The sequence below is a fragment of the Triplophysa rosa genome, linkage group LG13 (assembly GCF_024868665.1).
Source record: "Triplophysa rosa linkage group LG13, Trosa_1v2, whole genome shotgun sequence".
Classification (NCBI taxonomy): domain Eukaryota; kingdom Metazoa; phylum Chordata; class Actinopteri; order Cypriniformes; family Nemacheilidae; genus Triplophysa; species Triplophysa rosa.
Genome location: NC_079902.1, coordinates 20,721,641 through 20,737,683, shown reverse-complemented (window position 1 = coordinate 20,737,683; position 16,043 = coordinate 20,721,641). Strand labels below are relative to the sequence as shown.

The 16,043-nt window shown below is 38.8% G+C and overlaps 1 protein-coding gene across 1 annotated transcript in view; it reads right to left on the bottom strand.

Annotated features, from left to right (window-relative positions):
- The window catches only part of LOC130563832 (polycomb group RING finger protein 3), a 40,991-nt gene that overhangs the window by 18,939 nt on the left and 6,009 nt on the right, over positions 1-16,043 (bottom strand). Inside the window, exons 2-4 of the mRNA XM_057349617.1 lie at positions 4,291-4,394; positions 3,211-3,328; positions 2,171-2,267 (exon numbers count right to left, since the gene is read on the bottom strand). Coding sequence (XP_057205600.1) covers positions 2,171-2,267; positions 3,211-3,328; positions 4,291-4,305 — 230 coding nt within the window. The 5' untranslated portion in view covers positions 4,306-4,394. The remainder of the gene's footprint in view (positions 1-2,170; positions 2,268-3,210; positions 3,329-4,290; positions 4,395-16,043) is intronic.

Here is a 16,043-nt window from a genome sequence, read left to right as displayed (position 1 = left end):
CTCAGGAGTGACATAGTCATCCAACAGCAATGTGAAAGACTGACAGCATGAAAAGACACATGAAAACTATGATAAAATCAAGATTACCACATAAAAATAATAACTACGTGTATAAATATTACTATTGTATTGCTTAAAAGTGAATATAAACTTCTTTATTTGCGGTATTTGAGGTCTGAAAAAATACAGAGCATCTATTCTGTAACTTTGACCTGTTTCTCTAGTTTTCATTTTCTGCAAATAAATTCAAATAGAAAAATCGTTGTAGTTGTTCACAGAATGAAACAAAAACAATACCTATGAAGTACATGAAACACATACCTATAAATAGTAAATTCAGAAAAAAAGTTTTTGAATTTTGAAATGGTCTCTTAATTTTTTTCGCAGCTGTATTTACACACACGACTACAGTATACACTGTATATTTGCATTACAATGATAAAAAATGTAAAGACATTGTGCTTAAGGTTAAATATAATCCAGACTGTCTTCAGAACATTTTGCCAAATACACCTATAGTTCACTACAGGTCACATCTTCCTAATAGCTCCTAATGAGAAAGATCAGTATGAAACTGATCTCAGATCTGCACTCGTGCCACTTTGAGAATACAGGCCACGTTCTGTGTCAGAGTCCAGCTCTCTGTTAGTCGATCTGCTCTCTAAGCGCGAGATGATGAGAGAGCTCATGGCCGGAAGGCAGCGCGGCACCTGTGTCCCTGGTGCTTAGCCAGAGCCCCCACCTGTTCCCAAATCCCAGCAGCCCGGCGGGGAAGGTAGAGGTCCAATTAACCGCCAGCGCGCTTCTGCAGAGGGGGCCAGAAGGCCTGGTGGTGACGGGGTAACTGGCATTTAGCTGGATTATCAACAAAACCTCCGTTTCGTTTGTGTGTGGGGTGGGTGTACGATTACGAGACGGATGAAAATCAATGATCTGCCACTATAACACAGATGAATCCGTTTTTTTATTCACAATCAATCGTAAATTCCACCGTGTTAAACTAAGGTCAGATGAATCATGCAGGGAGGGAGTCGCGACAGTCTGACCCCCGAACCTTTATGATGTGCGATCCTCTCGTACCCCACACCCCGCGAGGCTATCATCTCTCCGCACGGCCGGAGCGTCTCTTTTTCTGCACTGTTGAAAATGAGGGGAAGCGCAGGGACCGTGGTGAATATTTAATGCCTTCGGAAATTGTTTCTCATCAGTGCGCAACTTCAAGCTTCTATGCGGTTAAATGACAATTATGAAAGAGTTGGCATCCGGCCCAGAGCACCAGTAAATCCATCAGACACAGAAGTAGGGATACTCCAGGGCCAGATGGACGGCCAACCCCGATGTTTACACTCACCTACACACTGAGCACATCTGTGTGCGTTTCTTTTTAGCGCACATTTACTAGCAAATAAAAATAAAAGAGCAAATATTAATATTCTTTACTTTTCTCCACAATTCTCTAAGTTCAAGTAGGTTTTCAGATTTCATATTTGACCCAAACATGGGTTAAAACAATCAATAGTTCACCCCAAAATGAAAATTCTGTCATCATTTACTTCTTGTCATTTCAAACCTGTATGACTTTCTTCTGCAAAACACAAAAGAAGATATTTTGAAGAATGTCGGTAACCAAAAACCATTGGTCCCCATTCACTTCTATTGTATGGACACAAAACCAATGCAAGTCAACATTCTTCAAAATATTTTCTTTTGCGTTCTGCAGAATAAGAAAGTAATGCAGGTTTGAAATGATAGGAGTATGAGTAAATGCTGAAAACATTTTTATTTTGGGGTGAAATATCTCTTTAAGCCCTCCTTGGCACTCTACCCCGTCTCATGGTCCACTGTAAAACTCTCTTATTCACCAACTGCTTATCACAGAAAACAGACATTGTCCATCATAAGATAACATCAAGATGCAGAACCAGGGCTGCAGAGAACTCATCGGGTCCCATCAGTAGATGTTTAAGTAGGCTGAGGAACAATCCACCCTGGACATCAATAATTCACCCATAAACAAAGAGAGAAGGAGGAAGCCAATCCGCCCTCAAATACCCAAAGGGATGCACAACATGCTATAAACACACACAGACACACGTACAGCAGTCAGAGATATTACGACTCATGAATGTGCGCTGGTACTCGCATCGATTGTGACCTGTGTGTGTCTTACCCGATGTACTGCAGTGGATGACTCTGATGAATAACAATCCGACACGTGGGACATGTGTTGTTCTCCTCCAGGTATTTCACCAGACAGCTCCTGCAAACTGCACACACAGAGAAATGTGAATACGCTTTACATTAGATTCAATTTGATATGTATGAGATCAAAAGAACAACGGTGATTAATTCATGACATGTGATATTGTAATAATACGTCGACTCGAAACTAGAGGCTAAATAAAAGTGAAATGACATCAAATGTTTCCAAAAAGGAATTTTATCAAAGCACTTAAGCCAAAAGTGAGACAAGGCTGCCATCTAGTGTTCACTTCAGTCACTGCAACTTTGATTCTGTTTCACTGTAGGAACTGCGTTACAAAAGCTTTTGGAAAAAAGGGCTTTCTTAAAAACGTCATACAGGACCGGCACTGTTACTACGATTCTGGCACAATTATTTCCAACACCTAAAACAGTCGGGACTCAACAAACAAATCTTGATATATGTTGTAATCTCGAACAGTAGTCTGGTTTCTGCTCTCTCAGTGGTTGCTTCTCACATAATAATTCAACTCAAATTAATATTTCATGTCCCTTCATTTATTTATTTAGTAAGAAGCGGCTGGATAATGTACGGACAGCTGGTCATTATCGCACATGAAAGCCCTTTCAGGGTGAAACAAAACTGTATCCTGAGGACTTCATAATGACTGGCTGACTGTACATTAATGCTTATATCGCTGCTGTCCTTCTGAAAGCTTCTGAATGTCCAAATTCGCTGTTTTTCAGGAAATGGAAAAAACACTGTACTTTTGAAATGATTAAATACTGTGTTGTAAAAGTTGACAAGCACTTTTAAATACCTTTTATGGGTTAGATATTTGCCAAACCAAGTGACAAACATAAAGGGTGACTAATAATAAGGATGATTTATGGCAAAAATAAGAATCACGAAATATGGAGATGCAAGGTTTTAGAAGGACAGCAGCGATATACACGGTAGTCTTAAAAAGGAAATAATTTAGTCAATGCTGGTTTAAAGACACTTACAGGTGTGTAAGCACTCGGTGACCGTTGTGGCGTCGATCAGGTACCCCTCACACAGACGGCAGGTAATGTGGGCGTTGATGTCCCACAGTTTTATCTTTCTGGTTAACATATCGGGGTTCTGGATGAGAAAAAAGATAGAGAGAGATTAAGATGCTTTTATTCATTTAACTTCATGGAAAACCAAGCTGGAGCAAAATAGGTTACATATTCTCATGATAATAGAGGGATTTCTCATACAGGCATCTTCTTCGAAGAATAAAAACTACCATTTTACACAATTCATTTAAAAGTAAAATTTACATTTATGCATTATTTTCTCAGTATGCGTGTACCCTAGGAATCAAACCAATGACCTTCATGCTAAAGCAACGCTCTTACAACTGAACTACAGAATTTTGCAACTCGGCCATAAGGAAGGAACTTGAACTCAAGTATGTCAGCGAGATAATGTTAAAGAAACGTTGAAAAAAAACGTTGTTTGAAATTAAAGAACAAGAGGATGTTTACTTAATCTTAGCTTTGTGTTAAAGTTAATAACATGTCAACAAGACATTGTTTTGTTTGACTAGCACCACGTCTCTGTTTGTCTAAAGACTAGGAGTGTTGTTTATTTTGGGATACACCCATGTGAAGCAGCCAGACTGTATTGACCAGACAGTTTTATCCATCACAACACAAACCATGTCAGGACACAAGCACGTTCAATACCGATGAAACCGATTATTCACAACACTCCAGCAGGCTACAACTGAGAGAAAAAAATTACATCTACACAGATTCAATATTTGTGTTTAGGTGTTGAAATTTTTTTATTTTTTGGGGGATTTATAGAAAGCACTTCTGTTCTGTTATTGGTGAACCAAGTTAATCTAAATATAGAGGTATGGAGAAATAGATTGAGATACAGCTCACTTTTCCTTAATACATTGTGTCAACATTTTTGTATACATGCGATTTAAAATTGTTTGCAGAATGGGAGATGCTAAAATATTTTATATCCGCAATATTTGTTTTAAACACAGAATATAGTCATTGATACAGAATATAGTCAATTACACAGACCGGACGTGATGCGCTTACCCCTATTGCCGCCATGTGTCTACTGCTGAGGGTCTGGCAGCCAGGCTTCTTTTGGGAGACACGGGGTGGCGTTAACTCTGCATCCTGTGCTCCACTTTACACAGCTGTAAGAAACACAGACATTTATTTATACACAGTCAAGTACATTTATACACAAAATATGTACAGGGATGAGAATATTTCCCTCACTCTCTTTCTGTAAATATTTTCCATTCCAAGCCAAAAAGACAAACAGTGTTTCTGAGATAATTGCGTGCTGAGCAAATTATTCACATGCATTCATACTCAAAAGAAAAAAGTTTCAACAACAATAATTTCAATCAATCAATATTGATATCGGCAATTCCATGCAAATGTCAACCTTAAGATAAAAATCAAGTTTTTACCATAAGGTTTTCAGCATTCAGTATTTGGTGGTTTAAATACACATGTGAGGTCTCCGTGTTTTTAAAGCACTTTTTTGTTTCGTCTGTCACATCCATAACTATTATGCGCTCTATGAAGAGCTATCCCTTCTCCATGTGTTGGGTATTATTGCTTCTGGTTTGTGCATTTTGATTCACAGAAATCCTAAAAAGTTTGTTGTCTTTCAGAAAAGTGCATCCTTTTTCACTTGAGCATTTTTCTGCCGATGAACGAAAATATTTTGACAACCAATTAAACGCCATTTCAATATAAAAGTGTCTGCATTTAAAATGTGAAATATACAAAAGACGTAATATATTGTTATCTGATGTTAATGCGAATAAAGTTATCCTGGGTTATCATTTGGGATGCACGATATAAAAAATTGAACCGATACCGATAACCGATTATTAAGTCCTTCTAATGGCCAATTCCGATACAGATAGCAATAACCAATAAGTTAATATCTTTATATCATCATTTTCATATTTTCTGCAGTTTGTGCACCCAGTAGAATAGAATTTCCAAGATGTACTGATGAAAAAAGTGCATGCTGAACAAAAGTAAAGTGCATCCTCAAAAGCACATAGGTAGGGCCCTGTGAAATCAGTTAAATTTTTTCCCAAATTCTGTTTTTTTCCATTTTTATTTATCTGGATTCTGTGTTTTCTGTCTTTTACTATACAATAGTAATATATTTGCCCACATGACAAAATGGTTCAGTATATTGCCTAGTATTCACTTCTAAACTATATTATAAAACCTATAATAGAAAAAGTAGATACTTTGAACCATACAGGGAAAAAATCCATAAAAATATGGTATGATGTACAACTAAGTTAATAAACCAGTATTTTACCAGTACATTTTCTTTTTTTCTTTTGTTTTTAGGTCTACTTAAATTTAAGCACTATTTTTAGTAAAGTAACATTTTTTAAGTATAAGTACTATTTTTTTTTTTCGAGCACATTTACTTCAATTAACTAAAGTAAATAATATACACAGAGGTAGATTTTTTTTTTAAAAAGGGGGGATGGTGTGGTAAAATGTGGGTGTGTTATAACTTTTTAAAGTTAACCAGACTTCTATTTTGACAGGTCGCCACAAAGGGTGTTTGACTGTAGCTTTTTTCAAATGAAACACTGTGCGTACCAAACGGGATATATCGCCCTCCAAAGGGCCCTTCGGAAAGGGGACACCACATAAAACATCGCTCCAAATAAAAAGAAAATGACGTTGTTTTTATTGCTCATTTTGCAAAGTGAATTTTAAACTGACACGTTAAGAGATACGATTGCGTTTTTTCCCGGTAGAGTTTACACATCAAGAGCTTCACACTTCGAAGGGAGTAGGGCATAGGGCTGTCACGATTATGACATTTAGCTGACGATTAATTGTCTATTAAATAATTGTGATTATGGCGATTAATTGTTTGTTTAAAGGCTTTGACAATTATCGATTAATTACAATTAATTTAGTCACTGCATAAAATATAGATACATTAAGAAATGTGAAAATTCTGTAAATAACTACTAACATTCCCTATAGAGTGAACTTAACAGTAAAGAAAAAAAACTGACTGCGAAATAGAATGCAGGGACAGTGAAATACTGATGCAGTTCATGTGTTCATGTCCTCATATCGTGAGCTCCCCGAGCATCACGTGTTCATTACACGGAACCACGCCACTCTTTCACTCACAGACAGGCAAAACACTGTAACAAGCAGGTTATCTGATTTAATTTATTTATCGGAGCAATAAAAATGACGTCATTATTACTCATATCGGGCAATAATTTATCTGTCCGATAAAAATCGTGCATCCCTAGTTATCATTCTTGATGTGAGCAAGTTTTAAAAAGCCTCAACACTACAGCGCGAGACCGTGAGAAAAATACAGTGAAATGCATTGAAATAGCCAAAAACATCTGTCTGGTTCTGCACAATTTAAAAGAAACAGCACAGATAGGACAGCTCTGCACCCAAAACATGATTTATCTGTCATTACATTTACAAAATGACCAAGATGCCCATCCCTACCTCAACACAAAAGTGGCAGCGGCCTTAACTTTAATTGGCGGGCACCTCTGCATATGCCTACACATGCGTGTCTAGCCCGCTTGAGTCCAGACAGAGAGACGACTATGGGCAGCATGGGAGTTTCTGTCTGTTCACTAGCCTGTGAAATTAGTACACATACAGACACTTCTTCTCCACAGAGACCAATGTAGGTCATGTAAGGATAAGTGTGCCATATGAATAACAGCAGTCGGTCTAACAGGTAAACATTAACTAGGTAACTGGACTTGTTGAATGGCACATGAAATTCATTTGCATTTCTGGTTGGCAATTAGGTTGCAAAAAGTTCTTAATCTACCATGATTTCATTCATTCCCGTTCACGCTTATAGCAAAGGTAAAGACACAAAACAAAATGAGGCAGGAATGAAATAAAGACGGCTAGATGCCCATATGTGCATCAAGGTATAGTAGTAGGTTGTAACAGTACATGATATAATCAATCCAAGATTCAGTTTTTTTATATCCTGCTTAACTCAGAAAGTACCATTTTAGGAAAATAAAATGGGTTGCAAATCCTGTTTTATGTTAACATATGGCACAAAAATGCTGCTGAATGTTTTCGCATACACTCCAGACACACATTCCTTTAGCGTACATAAAACACTTCAGTTCACAAACTAATCTGCTTAAACAAATCAACAATTTAATCTACCATTGTAAAGGCGACGACTTCCCCTCTTTCTGTGGTATTTTAGTGGTATAAGATAGGGCTGTGACGAGATCCGACTGGTCTCGCGAGAAAACAATTTCTTTACGCAATTGGCATGATGGAGTGCTGGGCTCGAAAATTGCGACCATTTTGGTCGCATATGCTCCCTATATTTATCCTGTGCGACCTCAAAATATAATTGGGAGCATTTGTGTGAGTGCACATTTTGTTGCGGTACGCCTTGTTTTCATTACTGTACAGAACTCACTAAAAACTGCACAAAGTATGTGCGTGCTGTGAGCTACAGTGACCAGCCGGTCATAAACAACGTGATTTTCCATCCCACGGTGCTACTTTCCCACCGTTTTCAATGTAAACACGCGCTAGAGGGACGGGTTTCAACGTTCATGTGCGTCTGCAGCGCCTAGTGCATATTGCACTAGTGTTTATGGTAGGGTTGTTCCGATACCGATACTAGTATCAGAAATTCCACCGATACCACATAAAATTCTGGTATCGGTATCGGCGAGTACTTGAATCCATGTACCGATCCGATACCAATTTCTTAAACAGGACCTAGTTATGCCCGCTAGCTTTGCTTAACGCTGCAAATGGCAAGGCTTCTTCGCTGCTCAGAATGCAAACACAGAAAGTTGTGCTGTGAAGAAGAAATTAAAACGTGCTAGGGACATGCACGAATATTTGATACGCAATAATTATTAGAAAATGAAAATGCTATTAGAATATGTTTATTTTTCATTTTAAAAAAACTGCATCACCACAGGTTTAGAATTGTCTTGTCTTATTTAACGCTTCTTCACTTCATCTGTAATGACTTTATAATGTACAGAAAATAAAAAAAATAATTTGCATGTGTCCTAAATCTTTCTACAGTCAGATCGCAAGCTAGTTATTTTTATTTTAAGTTCACACAGCGCGGCCTGACGGATCGCGTGTTATGCTCAGCTCACATCGCATCACCAAAAATGTTTTAAAAACTGGTGAGCCACAGAATTCGTTAACATTACATTACTTACATATAAGTTGGTATAAAAATACCAACGTAATATTAAATGATTCGATGATTAATTTATTTATTACCATAACTTGTTCGGAGCGGTTGTTTGTTCGTTAGAAATATGTTGGGCTAACTAATGCTGATTTCAATAACTTTAAACATTAAAATGTACATTTCACTGCAACTAATGTTAATAAATTTGGCCTTAGCATAAAGACTAGTACCTTTCTCCATACCTAAAACCTGCATTTTCCTCCTAAGAACTTCAGGGTCGTCGCCTTCAAGTTATAGCCTGTAAATAAATTTGCACGGGTGTTTGTTTTAAAACGCGTTGAAATTCTTTAGTTAGGCTTAGTTGAATTTACTTATTGATGTAAATTAGGGCTGAAACGATTCCTCGAGTAACTCGAGTTATTCGAATATAAAAAATCATCGAGGCAATTTTTGTTGCCTCGAAGCCTCGTTTAATCCATTTAACTACAGTACACACGGAGCACTGCGTTTCCCCACGGACCGTTATTACTGACGCACAGCCCGCTAAACTCTGTTCATGTTACAGGGCTCTCAAGTCTCATGCAAATGCATTCACCGTGAGACACGCGCGTTTTAGTATGTTCACACGCTCACACGTATTTCTCATGCTGATAAATAACTGATAGCTTATAGGGCTGTGACGGTTGCCGTTAGGGCTGAACGATTAATCGAAATCGAATCGCAATCGCGATGTGAGACGTTGCGATTTGCTAATCGCAAGAGGCTGCGATGTGGAAGCGATGTGAAAAATAGGAAACGCGTCTGTTCCAAGCCTGCTTTGAGTGGCATTCTTGCTAACCAACTGAGTGAGCGCATCTCCTTTATGTCTAATCAGCACTGCCCCAGCCAACTGCATAAACGTCCGTCATTAAAAAAACAAACATACAGAAGGCAGGAGAGAGACAGTGTGTGTTATTATGGCATCTGCAGAGTCAGATCGATCATATTAGGCAAATAAATACTAAAGAACCGTCCAATTCAGAAGACCGCACACACAACCTGTGTCATACTCGCGCGACTCTTCCCCGCGTTGTGCGTCTCGCGGACGAGCCGTTTAAACTTGACGCGCACACACAGCCTGTCATACTCGCGCTTCTCTGCCCCGCGTTGCGCGGACGAGCCGTTTAAACTTGACGCGCATACACAGCCTGTTTCGTAATGACGTTTATAGTAGCCTACTTGAGTCCGGCTCGGGCATCTGGCAATATGGACGAGGCTTGACGCACGCGCGCACCCTGTGTAAACTCACGCCTAGCTCCGCGTTTCAAACAAATGTAAATTCTATCTAACTGTTTTGCTAATTTCACTTGGATGAAATTAAACATTCAGCACATTTTTTACTTGTTTTAAAAAATCCCACATACTTAAAAAATAATAAATCAGCCTATGTAAACTATGAACTATTTTAATAATTCACTAACACAATAGAAAATGTTATGGATTTAAGGGTTACAATGGGAGTTGTATTTGTTTTAATGGAAACTATAATAGTGTACACTGGTATGTGGATTCTATTGGTGTGATGTAATCTGGAAGTTGGGAACCAATTGAACAACAGTAAGCCCTATTTGAATAATGCCCAAAGCACACTACAAAAATTAATTTTGTAATGGTTTTAATGGAAACAATTAAATGTTTTTTTTTGCTGTTTTCTTTCAGGGTAACTATACCCATACTGTGCTCCACACAACAATATTGAATTGAAGCTTGAATTAGAAAAGTTAAAATCGCAAATCAAATCGCAATCGCAATGTCTGTCAAAAATATCGCAATTAGATATTTTCCCCAAATCGCACAGCCCTAGTTGCCATAACAACCGCACCACCGCGATGGTAAAGTGCCATGACGGTGGTGAACTGCCACCGGCGGTAGTGCACGTCACTCTGACAGTTGCGACAACGATTGCTAGTTGTAGCCTTTCAGTTGTGGATGGTTTTATTTAAAAGATTTTACATTAACAGAAATTATTGGCATACGTTTCCGTTGGTGCGTTCGAGCGCGGGCCTGCACGGCAAAACCCAGGTTATTCTGCGGGTTTTGCAATGGCTCTTGTTGTGAAATGAACAGATACGTAAAATCAAAACTGGCTATGACCCGCTTGCTTAGTGTCGGAGCGCGCGCAGGTTTTGCCGCGGTTGCGGAGAGACATCTCTTCATTTGCGCTCCTGTGCACATCTTCTGAACGCGCATTTAGTGCAGCTGTACACATTTTAATCTGGACAATGTCAACAAGTAAGTTTCACATCAACGAGTCGGAAAAAGTAAAGTTTTTATGCAATCTGAATAGGAAAGCCAATGTAGGTTTAAACAGTTTGTTTCAAATGGAATTGTTAAGGACTGTAAGGGTTAATACGCCACTGACTGAAGTTACTGCAACAAGAGCTTTTTTATTTAGTATTTAGCTTTCTTATATCATTTAAGTTTTCATTATTTACTGATGTTTATTTAAATGTTTTATATGCTGTAGTGTGCGTTTCACTGATGGATTTGCGCGTTAAACATTGACGGATGTTTCATCCTCATTTATTTCAGATATCATATTTCAATTATTTAACAATTTCAAGTATTTAAATAAGGTCTATATTTCTCTTCCACTCGTCATGTGGTTGCTACACGCAAATATAATAATATAAATATTATTTATATAAATAATATATATTTCTCAACCACCGCACCACGCGGTCGATTTGTCTATTACCACCGTGGTGGTAAAAAAACTGCCACCGTCACAGCCCTAATAGCTTATTGAAATGGTGAACTGATATTTTACTTAGTTTTAGTCTATTTTACGAGTGAAACTTGTTTTCCGGCTGCATTGAGTCCATCAAACTAGATGCGGACTAGTGGACACCGAATCCTGTTAGTTACACATTTCATCTGTCTGGTCTGCGTGTCTGAGTGAATGAACTGCACAGTTTAACGTGCTACACGCGTGATGCTCATGAATTTGTCTGCGTCTGCGCTGAATGAGGACATGAACTTCACCTCCAGAGTTGCGCTGAGAGTTTATTTCACAAACATGTTATTGTTTGAGTGAAGAAACAGACATACTAAAAAATAAGCATCTGACAACCTGCAAAAATAAAAGTCATAGGCTATTGTTTGAAATTATTATTTCCATTTTTATTCATGTTTCTTATTTATATATTTGTATTATATTGCATTTTGAATTTAATATGGCAATGGAATGTACTAAATGGGTTTAGTTTTCACAGATATTTACACTGCGTTCCAAATTATTATGCAAATTGGATTTAAGTGTCGTAAACATTTAATTTTATATTGTTCAATTAAACTTATGGATGGTATTGTGTCTCAGTGCTCTTTGGATCACTGAAATCAATCTCAGACACCTGTGATAAGTAGTTTGCCAGGTGAGCCCAATTAAAGGAAAACTACTTAAGAAGGACGTTCCACATTATTAAGCAGGCCACAGGTTTCAAGCAATATGGGAAAGAAAAAGGATCTGTCTGCTGCCGAAAAGCGTCAAATAGTGCAATGTCTTGGACAAGGTATGAAAACATTAGATATTTCACGAAAACTTAAGCGAGATCATCGTACTGTGAAGAGATTTGTGGCTGATTCAGAGCACAGAAGGGTTCGTGCAGATAAAGGCAGAATGAGGAAGGTTTCTTCCAGACAAATTCATCGGATTAAGAGAGCAGCTGCAAAAATGCCATTGCAAAGCAGCAAACAGGTATTTGAAGCTGCTGGTGCCTCGGGAGTCCCGAAAACCTCAAGGTGTAGGATCCTCCAGATGCTTGCAGTTGTGCATAAACCTACTATTCGGCCACCCCTAACCAATGCTCACAAGCAGAAACGGTTGCAGTGGGCCCACACATACATGAAGACTAATTTTCAAACAGTCTTGTTTACTGATGAGTGCCGTGCAACCCTGGATGGTCCAGATGGATGGAGTAGTGGATGGTTGGTGGATGGCCACCATGTCCCAACAAGGCTGCGACGTCAGCAAGGAGGTGGCGGAGTCATGTTTTGGGCTGGAATCATGGGGAGACAGCTGGTGGGCCCCTTTAGGGTCCCTGAAGGTGTGAAAATGAACTCTGCAAGGTATGTAGAGTTTCTGACTGAGCACTTTCTTCCATGGTACAAAAAGAAGAACCATGCCTTCCGTAGCAAAATCATCTTCATGCATGACAATGCACCATCTCATGCTGCAAAGAATACCTCTGTGTCATTGGCTGCTATGGGCATAAAAGGAGAGAAACTCATGGTGTGGCCACCATCCTCCCCTGACCTCAACCCTATTGAGAACCTTTGGAGCATCCTCAAGCGAAAGATCTATGATGGTGGGAGGCAGTTAGCATCAAAACAGCAGCTCTGGGAGGCTATTCTGACATCCTGCAAAGAAATTCAATCAGAAACTATCCAAAAACTCACAAGTTCAATGGATGCAAGAATTGTGAAGGTGATATCAAAGAAGGGGTCCTATGTTAACATGTAACTTGCCCTGTTAGGATGTTTTTGATTGAAATAGCTTTTGATTTCAGTAAATATGACCTCCTAATGCTAGAATAGATGTAAAATGTGTTTCATAAAGTACAAGTTGATTTTATAATGCATACATTTTTGTATTTCGTGTTAAGGCGAATAAAATACTATTTTTCCCTATATATTTCAACATTGAGGATTTCTTTAAAAAAAAGTCCAAAAATCTGGTCTCGTTCTCGTGAACCCAGTCTCGTGTCTCGTCTCGTGGGATAAGTGTCTTGTCACACCCCTATGAGAGCAGACCGAAATCTCTTGACAATACAGGAAACCTATCTCCACCCGCAATGGAGCAGAGCAGTGTCTCAGAGGGTTATAAAATAACACACCACCAATATTCAGACGGTTACCACACAGACAAGAGGGTTTTTTGTTTCCCTGTACTAACATTCGATTTCTCCATGAAACTGATATGAACACTAATTGAATTTGGTTTTATGTTCGTTTGAAGCAGAAACAGCTGGGGAGTTTGTAAAGAAATGTGAGGTCAATGGGGCACCATGTTGCTAGGACATTCTTCAAAATATCTTCTTTTGTGTTCTGCAGAAGTAAAAAAGTCATACATGACCAGCTAGTGCAATGCTACCAGCTGAGCTAGAGGAACTTCTCGAACACATCTGTGTATGAAATTCAAGGTCTTCAAAAAAAAAGTCAAAGAATCAAAGATTTCACTCCAAGCATTCCTTCAGCTTTTTGAGAAACCAAAAACCTTGTCCAGCAAAAACACAGGGTGGTGTGACAACAGAAATACCCTCCACATTTTAAGGCCAGACAGAGGCTAGAGGTCACAGACAATGTCCTCTTCACTGACCTCAAGAAAAGGCGTCTCATCCTGCTGAGGTGAATGTAGTTTTATAACAGAAATACCATAGAGGAACTCCTACAGTAATACCTCCCGGCCTGTTTCTCACACATTTGGTGCTACAAAGGACCTGCTGTTATTCGCCAGCGCCTATATTGAAGTGCTCTGGTAGACTGCCGTGCACACAGACACGAGCAGCTGTATGAAGCTCTCTGTGAGGAGCTAATGAGAGGCTGCAGTATAACAGATTTACTAAGCTGAGCAGTTTTGTCTCAGTAAAAATGGGTTTGTGTGCGACCGCAACGCTTAAATGAACACAGCCCGGCAATCCGCCAAAAATAGTGGTTTACACTTGTAACAAATGGTCCTTTATGGTTTGGCACACAAAAACAGCATCAGTTGAAGGGAAGAAAGGTCTATTTGAGAAGCTGCGAGTGACTACGGCAGCAGCTACAACGCTGGACTGTGGTTGAACAATTGAGATTTACTGATGTCATTCAGCAACCTGATAATACTGCTTACTGCTTTTCAAGAGCACCCGGCCCAATGAATTATTAAACGACAGATTCAATAAAACTTTACAGAAAAAGTATCATGGTACCACAGTTGGACTACCAAATGCTACCATAATCATACAGGAGGCATATATTTACATCTATGATGTGACGCTATAAAGAATACCATGCTATTACCATGATACAAAAAATCTGAAAATATATTAAAAAAAACTTTGTTAAAAAAGTACAAGCACTAAGCATCTAGTTTAAGCCTAATTCAACACTGTCCTCTACAAAAATGTCACCCTACAATCTATGAGAAACGGCTTCTGAAATTAGAAAAAAAGTAGGGCGGGGCTTTATTTTGCCCCTCCCTTTTTGAGTGGTTTGTTGTAAGTGGGGCCTGGAGGGGAGGGCTAAAAATGCCTGGCCATTGGACAGTCAGTATAGTCCTACCTCTTTTTTGTTGCTGACGTCATGTGGTGAAGAGTTGTTGTTGAGAGGGGGAGAGGAGCTTAATGTTTTTGATTAAAGATTACAAGTGCAAATTAATAAAAAATAATAATGGTGAGCACGGATAAATCATTTATAATAATCACTGCAACACTGTGTAAAACACTTAGAATTTTTTGCATTTGCAGTTTGATTGCATTGTGACTTTAAGTGCAAGATGATGCACAAGAAAACTCGCTTGCTCCGAAGCGTGCACAAGGAAAGCTGAGTCTCAGACATGGCGCAAATATTGAGTTGTCTTTGAAGCGCTTAAACGGACAAATTCACACACGAAGTAGGTCAACATGCCCCTCTTGTCGAGTATCTTAACAAACATAGTAGGTTATTACCGTAAGTAATTTGAACCGTTACACCCCTAGTGCATATGATATAAAACAATTCTTTGAAGTAATGTAAACTAAGTCTTGAAGAAGTCTTGTAACGGTACTGTTTAGCGCATTGACAAAATGTTTATATGCTCTCCTACTTGTAAGTCGCTTTGGATAAAAGCATCTGCCAAATGAATAAATGTAAATGTAATGTCTTGCATCATAAATCCCTGCTTTTCAACCACTAGACTACTCTGGTCTTCAACGGGCACGTTTTCACAAACCAATACATTCAGGTGGACTAAATCGAATCATACTTCTCTTGTGAAACTATGTTTCACTTAACAGGGCTCTAGACTAACTTTTTGCACTGGTTGCACAGGTGTGCCTAACTTTTTTCTTAGGTGCACCAGCACAAAAGTTAGGTGCACCCAAATTTTCGACCGCATCACATTTAACACCGCAGTTTTACCAGTTCACTTTTTTTTTTCAAGTTTAAAAGGCAAAATTGACTTGACATTGAAAATGATTAACTAACAATCTGGTCAACATAAAGTTCTTTATTTGAAGCACAATTCTACAATAAAGGTAACTTACTGAAAAAGTGTTGGTGCTTAAAGTGCTTCAGTGAACTGAAATTCAAACTTAAAACATCTTAAGATAAATGGACCAGGGCTTGACATAACCTGGGAGGTTAATGGCTCCGTGTCAGAGCATTGCTTATGATTTTTGGACGGATCAGGCCTTAATTTAACATTATTCACGAAAAAGTTGTCAATCGTTCTTTTCATCTTCTCTCATACATCCACTCTGTTTAACTGACGGGCCTATAGGCTCCTCCCCTCTCTGTCTGACTGCAGCACACGCATTTTCATACTTACACACCAGAGGTTGCGCTAGACTTTTTTATTGTCCGTCATTGTGACTGACAGGCTCGTAAA